This window comes from Rhododendron vialii, chromosome 13a (assembly GCF_030253575.1).
Source record: "Rhododendron vialii isolate Sample 1 chromosome 13a, ASM3025357v1".
NCBI lineage: Eukaryota > Viridiplantae > Streptophyta > Magnoliopsida > Ericales > Ericaceae > Rhododendron > Rhododendron vialii.
Window position 1 is genome coordinate 2,091,152 of NC_080569.1, and position 12,507 is coordinate 2,103,658.

The window sequence follows — 12,507 nt, forward strand, 5'->3', positions numbered from 1 at the left end:
GGATCGGAGATGCGCAACACGGTCACTGCACACCACCAACCCGAAGTTCTTTTTTTCCTATTACCAACATTGCCAGTCTTGAAAATCAGTTCAATTGTGAATCCACGAATAAGAAAAAGATTAAATTCTACACGGTTGTGCTGTGTGAAAGCACCTAACTATACATAGTAGGGGTGATTTCGGTTCGGTTTGGGTGAAATTTTCGAAGACCGATTCGGTTCGGTCCAAATATTTTCAGGACTGATCTCAACCAGAGTTGAGTTCGATTCAGTTCGGTCGGGAATTTCGATCCGTCAGAAATATAAAATTTCCATTTAATTTAAACTATATATATAAAAATATTTTTTATATTATATATATATATATAATATATGTATAATACTCCCTCCGTCCCATAATATTTATCCGGTCCGGAAAACGGAGACGTAAAAATAATACTATTTTTGTAAGAAAAGTTGAAAAAAAATTCAACAATTTACTAGATCTCGACGAGTTATTTTAACTTATAAAAAAAATTTAAATTTTTTCTTGAAAGAAATACATTATTTTTTAGTTCTCATTTTGCGAACCGAACAAACATTATGGAACGGAAAGAGTATAAAATTTCCATGGTTTGCCCAAGCTCAAAGATGAATGATAGATGTAGACCTGTGCCTTTTCCAAGAGATGGCGTAGCCCTGTATCCTTCTCTTCTTGTTAGGTGACTTGTTTGATGATAGGAGATTCATACCGCTGTAGAAAGGGGGAAAATCAACTGTGAAAGAAAAAATAAACAGATATTCTTCTCTCTCAACTCGCACAAAGTAAAAAGAATCTAATCAATGGAATTGTGTACTTCGGTGACAAAAACTATTTGCTGTGCGGCCTAGTAATTAATGCCGAGTGCAACTTTGTTCATTCTCTTTAAAAGAAGATAAACATTACCTTTTATCTTATTGATTGAAATAGTGTAGGTCTCACTTATGACATCACGTTGCGGTGTGATCCACGCCATTTCAACCAATAAGAAAAAAAACAATGTTCATCCTCTCAAGTGAAAAATGAACAAAACTCAACTCGATTAATGCCTATTTATTGGGAATTTGCGCCGTCCCATGTATCATGTTGAAAACCTTCCAAGTGTTATTGGCAGAAGTTAGAGTTAAAATCAGTACTTTCTCACACTATTGAAAGCACAGCCCAGTAGCCTACGTTCGATTCATCATCATTCATCAAAGGCCAGCGATTTCTTCCCGAAAGTGAAGTTGCAGAAAACCTCGTCAAGAACGGAATACAAACAAGAGACCCTTGCATATACATTTCTAGAAAAGTTGGGCGGAAGCAAAAGTGTTACGCACACAACGATTGTGTAAAACACAATACATAACCAATCTCTAGTCGTCCATTGCTATAATAAATGGCCAAAATTCGCTCTAACTTTTTCCCACAAAAGTTGAACTTTTCCTTAAAAGAGTTTTTATAAAATCTAGACCGTTCAAATACATTTAGACGGTCAGAATTACGCACACAATAAACACAATGATTGTGCAAGTAGCATTTTTGGGGCGCAAAATACTAGCAGAGACGGAGGAAATAAATAAGCAGAACTTGTTTATTGCTAATATTAGCAAGAGAAGTGTTATTCACACAGACAAAGGGTGCACAGATCTCAATGTGGGGCCACTACGGGTAGCACACAAATGATTCGAGCCGTTCATTAAATATAAAATATTTTTTCAAGAGTCTTTGTAAAAAATTAGCTCAATTCGATAACTAGAAGTACTCGATCTAATCATCTAATTACGGGAGCCCTTGAAAAAATGTTTCAAATTTATTGAACAGTTTAGATCATTTCTGTGGGACCTATAGTGGATCCCATATCAAAATCTATGCACGATCTATGCACCCTTTGTCAGCGTCGACAGACTTAACGCTATTGGCAAACAGTAATGCTACACACACAGCATTTATGCACAGAATTTGTACACAGATTTATTGTGGGGCCCACTATGAGTCCCACACAAATAATCCGAGCCGTTCATTAAATGTAAAACATTTTTTCAAGGGCCTCCGCGAAAAATCAACTCAATCCGATGCTTAAAGATGCTCGATTCAATCATTTAACTTTTCATTCGAATTTCAGGATAATGAAAAGTTAGATGATTAAATCAAGCACTTATAGGTATCGGATTGAGCTGATTTTTCTCGGAGGCTCTTGAAAAAATATTTTACATTTAATGAACGGCTCGAATTATTTGTGTAGGACCCGTAGTGGACCCCACAACAAATCTGTGCATAAATACTGTATGTGTAGCATTACTGATTAGCAAAGTAAGCAAACCTCGGCGAGGGGAGAGTCATTTCTCATACCTGGAGGGAGGGATAATCTGTACATAATGCAAACCTCGAGGTGGTGTCAGTGAAATTCACCCTATACTATAGGCTACCTTAGGATACCAATCAAGATCAAGAGAGACAGAGAGTGGAGACTTTTAGCTTAATGATGAACCTTCCCCTGACGGGCCTGATCCCCTCCCCCTCAATGATCAACGGCAATAACTTAACTTTTCCCACATAATATTGTTTTTTCTTCTAATACAAAGTAACCCCGATAAGCTAATGAACCCAACATGGTAAGTTACTGTTTTTATCACCCACTTGTCCCACATCTTTTTTTTTATAAAAAAAAATGCAAATTGCAGTTGATTTGGTAGACTAGCACATTTTGCAATAGTTTATGGCAGCCTTGCTCATAAAGAAAACTAGAAAAGTCTGACCAATATGCTTTCCTACGTGTCTAGGACAAAAACAATTGTACCCATCAAAAGCAGTGAGCAAGTTCCTGCCGTTCCCAGACAACAGAAAAAATCACATGTGTAATGGGCCGAACTAACCGGCTCAGACCATCCTTGGCAAAACGGGCCACCCACGTAGCCCATCATCGTTGGCTGAGACATGATCGAGCTATACCCAGCCGACGACCAGGTATTGTCACTTCCGTCCGTGAGAGGACTCAATAGGTCACCGAACCTTGAGGGCCGGTCCTGACCAAGGCGGGGTTGGAGGATGCCTATCATCTCATATATCACAAAGGTTACACCGCTCAGCTATGGCTGAGCTCTCTCGTTTGGCCGACTCACGAGGGCCAGCCACCCTATGGGCAGTTAGCTGCCACACCCTAGGTGACGTGTTTGACGTCACCCGAAGCAGTTACGCTAAGGATAATGATGAGGGCACGTGGGGTGCCCAGCTCACGCCCCAAAACGGTTATCAAACCCTATCTGTGATATCATAATGATATCAGCCGAAGCGTACGAGACATGAGTTCGTACTTGGAGGGCAAGCAAAGGGATCTCTATAAATACCCAGCGATGACAACCCTAAGAGGTAAATTCTCTCCCCCACTCACAACCCTAGACTTTGCCTTCCCTCTGCACTCTCTTGCTCTCTCGTTGGAGGGCCTTGTCGGAGCTCCTCGCCAAGTCTTTTAGTCATGTGCTACCTGTGTAGGTTACGTTAAAGGGCTAGGATCCCATCTCTCTGGATTGAGCCACTTGAGAGGAACCCCTTTCCGTGATCAGTATCCCCACAACATGCATTAAACAAAAATGGTTCGATTAACAGAAGAAAAGAAAAGAAAAAAAGGCTCTTAATCAGTCGTTTTATTTTTCAATGTTTTAAGTTGCGTGAAGAGTGTAATACCAATTTTTTTCCAATCACCAACATTGCCCGTCTTCAATATCAGTTGATTGTGAATCTACGAGTAAAATAGGAGATTAAATTCTACACGGTAGTGCAGTGTAATGGTTCAATCTTCCAACTCACCAAACTATACACAGAAAAGTAGAATTAGTGAAAACACTGAACGCAAGGGAGGCCATCTGAAATTTTCAGCCCAAGATGTACGCCGGTGAATTGATGGATACGTGCATCATGTGCCCATCTTGTACTGTACTGTACTTCCTCCTACGTTCCGGAACTATTTGCATTTGATCATCTCATCTTTGCTCTCACGTAGCGCATGTGATCATTGTGTAATGTGCCTCTCCCATAGCACATGTGATCATTGTGAAATGTGCCATAACAATCCTAAAACTCGACATTAGTATTTTACGATTTTAAATCTAATAGTTCGCCACTATTACTCTATTCACTGATTATTGTTGATTTGTGATCAAGCAAAGATTACAATTAAATTAAACTTATAACTTGGTAACAATAATGCTAGAACCACATATAAATACACACAAACAAACTTGCAAATAAGTGCGATTATAGCACAACCGGGGGAGTGTGCTGCACAGTTACGTGCTGTGCAGCATGTTGTGCGGCCGCCAACCCCGCCTTGCCGGCATCGGCCCGACAATTGGAGACGTCCACTGCGTAGAGCTCGTCGAGTACTACAAGTGTACCAAAATTCAACCCAATCAAATATCGTTAAGTGTCTCATTGGAACACATATATTTCGAAAAGAATGGATTCAGTGGTTTTGATCCAGTGTTTCGTATCCATTAGGATTCATTTTTTTCCAAGTTATATGTATTCCGATGAAGTACTTAATGATATTTGATAAGGTTGATTTTTGGTACATTTGTAGTACTCGACGAGCTCTACGTAGTGGACGTCTCCGATCGTCGGACCGATGCCGGCAAGGCAGCGCCGGCAGCCGCACAACACGTAGCTATGCAACACACTCCCCCGGTCCTAGCATGATTGATCTATTGTAATGGAATGTCTACGTAAATGATACCATGTGGGCTCAAGAGTGTAAACTCTATTGCACTCAAGGGTTGAACCATCTCCAGCTCGTGTTTTCAACTTTTATATATTAGTTAAAATAAAGGTTTCTTGGGTAACTGTACTGAAAGAGCCATTTTTGTGTCCAAATTTGATTGAAAAAATGATTGTGGCCATTTATGCCACACAAGACTATGTGTACAACAATCTACTGATTTGTACCCAAAAAATCTATTGTACCAATTGTGAACAACAATTTATTGGTTTGATGCAACAATCTACCGTCAGCCTATCTTGAGAACTCTGTTACTTGCCGCTGAGGATCCAATGATAGTGATTGTGTGGGAAAGACAATTGCTAAAAATAGCTCGCACACCATTGTAGGAACTAAGCCAAAATTTCACCAAATATTACTTTAGCAAGCTAAACAATAATTTTGGCTAAAAAAAAAAGATAGCCAGAACAATTGGAGCTGCTCTAAGTACTGTTAGAGCCGGAGTTGCTCCTCTAACTAGAGTTGGACCCAATTGTCGCGTGCTCATAATCTCCCAAAATTGACTCTGACCAATGTTTGACTATAGGGTAAGACGAAATTTTAGCGTACAAGTATTTGAACAAAAATGGTTAGAATTGAAAACAACATATTAAAAAAGAAAAGGATTGGGAGAGTGACAAAACATATCAAATACAAGAATATGAAAATACAGAGAGAACTTTGCGTAGCCAATTTAACAGAAAATCTACGGTCACTGCACCACAATGCGGTGGCTGGCCACTGCACGCCAATTTGGGGCCCACTCCGGGCTCCGCACGATGATCCAAGCCGTTCAATAATTTTAAAAACCAAAACCGAGTGGGCAAAGGGAAAAATCAGCTCGATCCCATATGTGTAGGTCCTCGGATCCAATCTTCATTTTTTGAAAAATTGGAAAACCAATCTTTCCATTTTTTCCGATTTTCCAAAGATGAGAAGATCGATCCAAGCACCTACAATATCGGATCGAGCTAATTTTCGCGATGCCCACTCGTTCATTTTTTTAAATTATTGAACGGCTTAGATCATTCGTGCAGAGCCCGGAGTGGGCCCCACACGGCGTGCGGTGGCTGGCCACCGCATTTTAGTGCGGTGACTGTAGCGTTGTTGCCAATTTAATGAGGGGCATGAGAGTCCAAAGAATCTGTAGGAGTACAAAATTCGGTGACTCAATGTTGTGGACACATTCCATAAGAAAAGAAAACCATACCAATAATGGCCTCATAATACAGTCATAAAGGAGAGAACCATACCAGTGGCCTCGACTAATTTCTCGGACTAGAAATATCTGGATCCCTTGTATCAGTAATTTTTCTCTTTTTTTTTATTGACATCTCTGTATTGTCCTCATAAATGAAATTAATCCCACACTTCTTCACTGTCAACCACGGCTCAGTCTCCTCTGAGTCTTCTGGAATTATCTCAATCTCCAATTCATCCCTTTCTATGTAATCTGATGGGTAATAAAGGAGTATCATCTGATCTTGCCCTTGATATCTTGTGAAAGTCAACAACTGATCGAGCTCTGTAAATTTGTCACGGATAATCAAAATTTGATTATGTTGACCACGATTTCCGTGAGTCCTGACAACTATGCATAAAGACCAGCCCAGTATTCTCCGAGGTGGCACCACAACAGATAATTTTGACCCTGCATACTGGTATTGGAACCAATTGGGAATCTCATCCCCTGGAAGATAAATAGTAGCATATCCCCCCGGTCCCTGTTCCAACAGATCATGCATTAGTTGAGTACAAAGTACATTTATTTTTCTTGACAGGATTCGAAAGTAAAAATTCCACACAAGCTGATACATACTGGCAATACAAAGGCGACAAATGGGATATTAGCAGTGTTACATTGATGCAATATATGCTTTATATTCCCTATGGTTCTTTTGATATTTCTGTTATCCCGCTCATGAGAGAGAGAGAGAGAGAGAGAGAGAGAGAGAGAGACTTGTACCCTGTTTTTTTTATCCTCCCAGAATGACTGGTCGATTCTTTCCATAACATTGTTCTTAGCTAACATATTGCATCCCAGAAAGGACATGAGTAGTCCAGCTCGCCAGTTGAACTCAGTAGGTATGCTTTCTAGTGATGTGCAGTAGCTTGCATCCAGTTCCTTTAAATTTACTGGAAGCTGTGGAAGTGATTGGAGCCTTCCACAATCATTCAATTGGAGTTTCAACAAGCTAGCAAGGTCACTGAAACTATTTGGTAGGCTACAAACATTGTTCCTTTCAAGATACAAAATCTCTAACGAGCTCAAGATTCCAATTCCGTCGGGCAGATGGGACAAATTGCAGTCATTCAAATTCAAGAATTTCAAGCAAGCAAGGTTACAGATACCATCCGGTAGGGTAAGTAAACTGTTTCCTGCAAGACTTAAACCCTCCAAAAATATCAGCCTCCCAATTTCGCAGGGCAGATGCGACAGATTGCAGCCTTCCAAAGTCAACCTCTTTAAGCGAGTAAGGTCACAGATGCTATCCGGTAAGGTAGGCAAATTGTTCGCGCTAAGATCCAAAGTCTCCAACGAGATCAAATTCCCGACTTCATTTGGTAGACATGACAGATTGCAGTTTTCCATCCTCAAATCTTTTAAGCAACTTAAGCCAAGTGCAGGTGACAAACCAATAGAATCCATTCTCTTTGTTCTGAAAATCCAAGACGAGAGGAATGAGGACTGGGGTTTAGATGGTGATCCTTTGAATCCAGAAAAATTTCTGAGCATGGAGCAGCCAGAGACATCAAGACTTTCAAGAGATTTCAACGTCCAAATGCTCGAGGGATACTTCCGAAGTTTTTTACAGTTCTTCATATCTAGGATAAGGAGTTTGTTGAGAAATCTAATAGATTCGTCAACCTCTACCAACCTTATGCAATCGTTAAGCAACAGTTCCTCAAGATTGTTGAGTCCAGAGAAGTCAGGGGTTTCAATAAGGTGATAGCAATAACTTAGGTAAAGGAATTTTAGTTTGACCAAGATCTGTCCAAAACAGAACGAGGAACGTTAATTTTCCCATAACACAAAATGTGGGTGGCGCTTGAAAAAGGAAAAAATTAATGTCATACCTTACTTCCATTCCATGCTTTTTTTAGGCTACTATAACGCAAGTCAAGAGTAACTAAATTCTCCATGTGCAGCTTTGACGGCAAACATTTCAATGGGAAGCCATTCCAACATAGCCACAATAGTCTTTTGGAGATATGTTCGTAACCTTCCTTGAGATGAACATAATTAAGATGAAGCAGCCACAATCTGTCCATCTTTTCAAATGCCTTCGAATTTACTTGGACCTCATTCAGCTCATGAAAGTTTAGGAAGAGACCTCCAACAGATTCAGTGCCCTGATATGGAAAAAGCCAGTGGATAATGAGGAAAAAAGTTCACCTTGTTGAGAAAAAAATTATGTTTATTTTAAGAAAATTACGTTCATGTCTATATACTCTCAAAATTACAGCTTCAGTGCACTGATATGGAAAGCCAGTGGATAATGAGGAAAAAAGTTCACCTTTTTTAGAAAAATAATATGTATATTTTAAGACAGTTGCGTTCATGTCTATATACTCTCAGAATTACGAACCCAAAATATTAAGTCAATTAACTGTGAGAATTTAGAAAGTGCATATGATTTGGAATTCTTGAAGTAGATAAATACCATATATCTATAAAAGTTTCATGTCTATGAAGCTCACCGTGCCATCTCCCAGCACTCCAAGGGCATCTTCATGATACCACAGTCTGCTCCGCCTCCCTGGGTCCTTAACAGATTCTTGCCGGACAATTTCTCTGCCCATGTCTCTCAGCAGATCATGCATCACAATTCGCGTAGGGTGATATTTTATGAGACACCGATCAGCTAGAACCTGAATCCCAATTTCTGCAAAAGAGTTGCAGCTTTCCAGTATTTTTACTGTAAAATTTCGATCTGTTCCAACAAAAAAACATGCCATATCTAGGAACAACTCCTTCACTTCCTTACTTAGCGAATCAAAACTTATCTTAAGTTTTCCTTGAATATTATCATCGGGAATTTTTCTTAATTTCGCCATTTCATTTTTCCATTGAGGTATGCTCTTGCCACAGAAAAAGGAACCCAAAACTTCAAGAGCTAATGGAAGCCCTCCAGCATAATGCACAACTTGGCCTGAAAGGTCCAAATGGTCTTCTGTAGGATGCTCTTCTTTAAAGCAATGCCCCCTGAAGAGTTCAAGAGATTCGTCCTCGTTCAACTCCTCTGCTGCATATATCTCATCCACTTTAAGCAAATTTAGTGAAGAAACATCTCTTGTTGTTATGATAATTCTACTTCCAGAACCAAAGGAATCTCGATCTATGGCTAAGTCTTTCAATTGTTGGACGTCATCCACATCATCAAGAATAAGAAGAACCTTATGACAGAAAGCCCTCCGTTTTATAACCTCAATTCCTTGATGACAATTTCTTAAGTTATGAGTTCCACTTCTGAGTATATCCGAAAGAAGTTGCTCTTGCAAAAAAATCAGACCATTTGGTTGCTTCGAAGTTTCTCTAATATTTGCAAGAAAACTGCTCCCTTCAAACTTATGTTGGACGAGATTATATAGCTTTTTAGCTATTGTTGTCTTACCAATTCCACCCATCCCACATATTGCAACAATGCGAACATCATCTGTTTCCAATTTCAACAACTTCTTGAGTTTTTTAAGGCGAGACCCTAGTCCAATTTCGTGGCATGCGACATGTAGAAGTACAATATCTAATTTATTTTGGACCTCTTCAACAGCTTTCCGAATTAGATGTGCTTCATCACTGCAAATTTGTACATATTATTAAAATAACAAAAAAGTAAATCCTTTACCAAATGTAGAAAAGCCATGACAAAAACATAATCTTAGATGAGGTCGTGAGGACCCTTGGGCCTAGAAGCATGCACAAGAAAGGCTTGATCCTAGTCAAAACTTCTATCTCTCGAGAGAACAACCATCAAATAAGCCAAAGTTTTAAGCAAATTCACACATATGGTGCTGTGGCATTTCAATCTTGCTGGACAGACTGATTTTATAATATTTTTAAAAGCAACATAACCATAGCATAATAAAATTCGGAAGTGTGGTCAAAATTACACATGCATCCCCAAATAAATTTTCAGAGAGGTTGAGGAAAATACCCATTGGCCACCTTTGGCAAATCCCAACCGGACAAATTGGCAACCTCAGTGAGGGCTTTCCTCCACTTCTCCACCCTGCCACCTGAACCCTCTTTAAGAGGCTCTTCATGCTTGGCAAATGCATCTGCCAGACTCCCCTTCTGCGCCCTCACGTCGGATGGCTCAACGTTATAAAAGATAGGTAGAACGATCTGTCTCAAGGTCTTCCTGCACTCCATGATCTTCACAAGTTCGTCAAGGCACCACCTGGATGCGGCATAATTTTTTGAGAGAACGACCAGCGAAATTCTTGACTCCTCAATTGCTTTCAGAAGTTCATAGCCAATATATTCTCCTCGATTGAGCTCTTTGTCATCTATGAATGTATGAAAGCCATGTCTCTCTAAAGCAGCTAAAAGATGGCTGGTAAAATTTTCGCGGGTATCTTTATCGCTGAAACTCAAGAAGACGTCATATTTGAATGGTGTTGCGATGGAGGAGGGCAAGGAAGAGGAAGAGGCTTCGTTTGCCCAAGCAGTGTCCATGGACCAAGCTCAAAGATGAATGATAGATGTAGACCTGTGCCTTGTCCAAGAGACGGTGTAGCCCTGTATACTTCTCTTATTGTTAGGTGACTTGTTTGATTATAGGAGATTCATACCCCTGTAGCAAGAGGGGAAATCTCAACTGTCAAAGAAAAAAAAAACATATGCTTCTCTCTCAACTCGCACAAAGTAAAAAGAATCAAATCAATAAGAGAACTTTGGTGACAAAAACTATTTGACGTTGAAGCCTAGGGCTTAGGAATTTGCTCCCTCCCATATCTCATGTTAGAAACCTTCCAGGTGGACCAGGTGTTATTAGCAGAATTTACAATTAAATCAGTACTTTCCCTCACAATTGAAAGCATATCCAGGCAGCCTACGATTCGATTCCTGAACCAAGGCCTGTTATTTCTTCCCGAAAAGGAACTTATATTTCAACCTTCTCAATTAAGCTCTCAAAAAACGCTGACAAAATGCAAGCAAAGAAAGAGAAAATAAATAAGCAGGACACCAAAATCAAGCAGAGAGTATTGAGAGTATCTCACAAAATCTCCTTGGTTGGAGTTAAGCAAAGAACTGTCGTGTTGTCTTCCTTTGTGGGAGAAAAGCAAGAAATTCCCTTTACCAACGTATGTAATGCTGAAGGGTTTCGCAGTGGAAGTGGAGGGACAAACGCATAATGCTGCAATAGTCGAAAGACGACGATGATCCATCAAAGGCATGCGAACACAAATACAAAGCTAAAACCACAAATAAGATTAAGATATAGACTTTCACCTCCGTCTTTGACTTTGTCTTCTTCCCAAAAAATTGCAAGAGGAAACTACTCAGGAACGGTTGAACTTCAAGCCTTTCACTGCGATATTCCGATTGATGGGTGTCGATCAAGATGGCGGGCGGCGGCGGCAGCAGATGATGGTGGTCTTGATCTATAATAAATTATAGGAGTAGAATAATGTGGTGGACTTGTGAAGTAAATTCATCTTTCTGGTCGTAGAAAGAAAATAAAAAATTTACTACACACAGCAGGTCTGCGCATAGATTGTGCACAGATTTCATTATGGGGCTCATCACAGGTTTCATACAAATCATCCGAACCGTTCATTAAATGTAAAACATTTTTCAAGGGTCTCCGAAAAAAATAAGCTCAATCCAATACCTATAGATGCTTCATCCAATCATCTAACTTTTCATTCAGATTTCTGGATAATGAAAAGTTATATGCTTGAATCGAGTATCTATAGGTATCGGATTGAGCTAATTTTTTACTAGAACCCGTGAAAAAATATTTTGCATTTAATGAACGGCTTAAATGATTTGTGTGGAACCCGTGGTGGATCCCACAATGAGATCTGTGCACAATCTATGCACAAATCTGCTGTGTAGATAGACTTTCTGATTAAACTAGTACTCCGTACTAGGAAGAAAATAAATTTCTCTTGTTTGGTTTAAGAGGAAAACGTAAAGAGAAGAAAAAAATTTAACTGTCTTTTTCTCATAAATTTAAATTTTTGACGCCCCTTTTTCTTTCCCGTTTTCCTTAGCCGTTCCCCTTTCCAAGAGTTTTCCTTTCCTTTCTATTTTATTTTCCATTTCCTTAAAATAGAACCAAACAATCATTAAAAAAAGAGTATTTTTTTCCCCTTTCTTTTCTCCCATTTTTCCTAGGTTCCAAACAAAGCCTAAGTTCAGATTTTGGTCCCAAAATTTTGTGCCTATATATTACCCAAAAATAAATTGGAAACATAGTGCAATAAGAGTAGAATTGGGTTTATTCAAATTTGAGAATGAAAACATAAGTGCAAAAAATGTTCAGGATGAAAATAAAACTCATATTATGCTGGAGGATCAATATTTAAGTACACAGTACTACTTTACCTCTTAAAAGAAAAAGAAAAAAAGAGAGAGAGGCTCTTATTCAATTGTTCTAGAGCATCTCCAATTTTGACCCATTTTAAGATTTAAATTTAAAATTTGGGCAAAACATACAAAAAATCCTCTCCAATCTTTGACCCAAAATCTTTTCCCATTTTGGATTTTACCCATTTCTTTCTTCAAATTTGAGACAACCCAAGTT

The 12,507-nt window shown here is 39.3% G+C and overlaps 1 protein-coding gene across 2 annotated transcripts; it reads right to left on the bottom strand.

Moving 5' to 3' along the window:
- Window positions 1-651: 651 nt before the first annotated feature.
- On the bottom strand, window positions 652-11,384 carry LOC131315162 (disease resistance protein RUN1-like). Of its 2 annotated transcripts, XM_058344262.1 has the most exons (8): window positions 11,208-11,384; window positions 10,976-11,112; window positions 9,907-10,548; window positions 8,453-9,548; window positions 7,829-8,104; window positions 6,717-7,742; window positions 6,004-6,474; window positions 652-732 (listed from the first exon to the last, which is right to left on the bottom strand). In XM_058344262.1, exons 3-7 carry the CDS (start codon window positions 10,428-10,430, stop codon window positions 6,016-6,018), a joined length of 3,381 nt encoding a protein of 1,126 aa, XP_058200245.1. In that variant the 5' UTR covers window positions 10,431-10,548; window positions 10,976-11,112; window positions 11,208-11,384; the 3' UTR covers window positions 652-732; window positions 6,004-6,015. The 2 variants fall into 2 exon arrangements, with proteins under 2 accessions (XP_058200245.1, XP_058200244.1); XM_058344261.1 differs by lacking the exon at window positions 652-732 and having other exon boundaries at window positions 5,384-6,474.
- Between the last annotated feature and the right edge of the window lie 1,123 nt (window positions 11,385-12,507).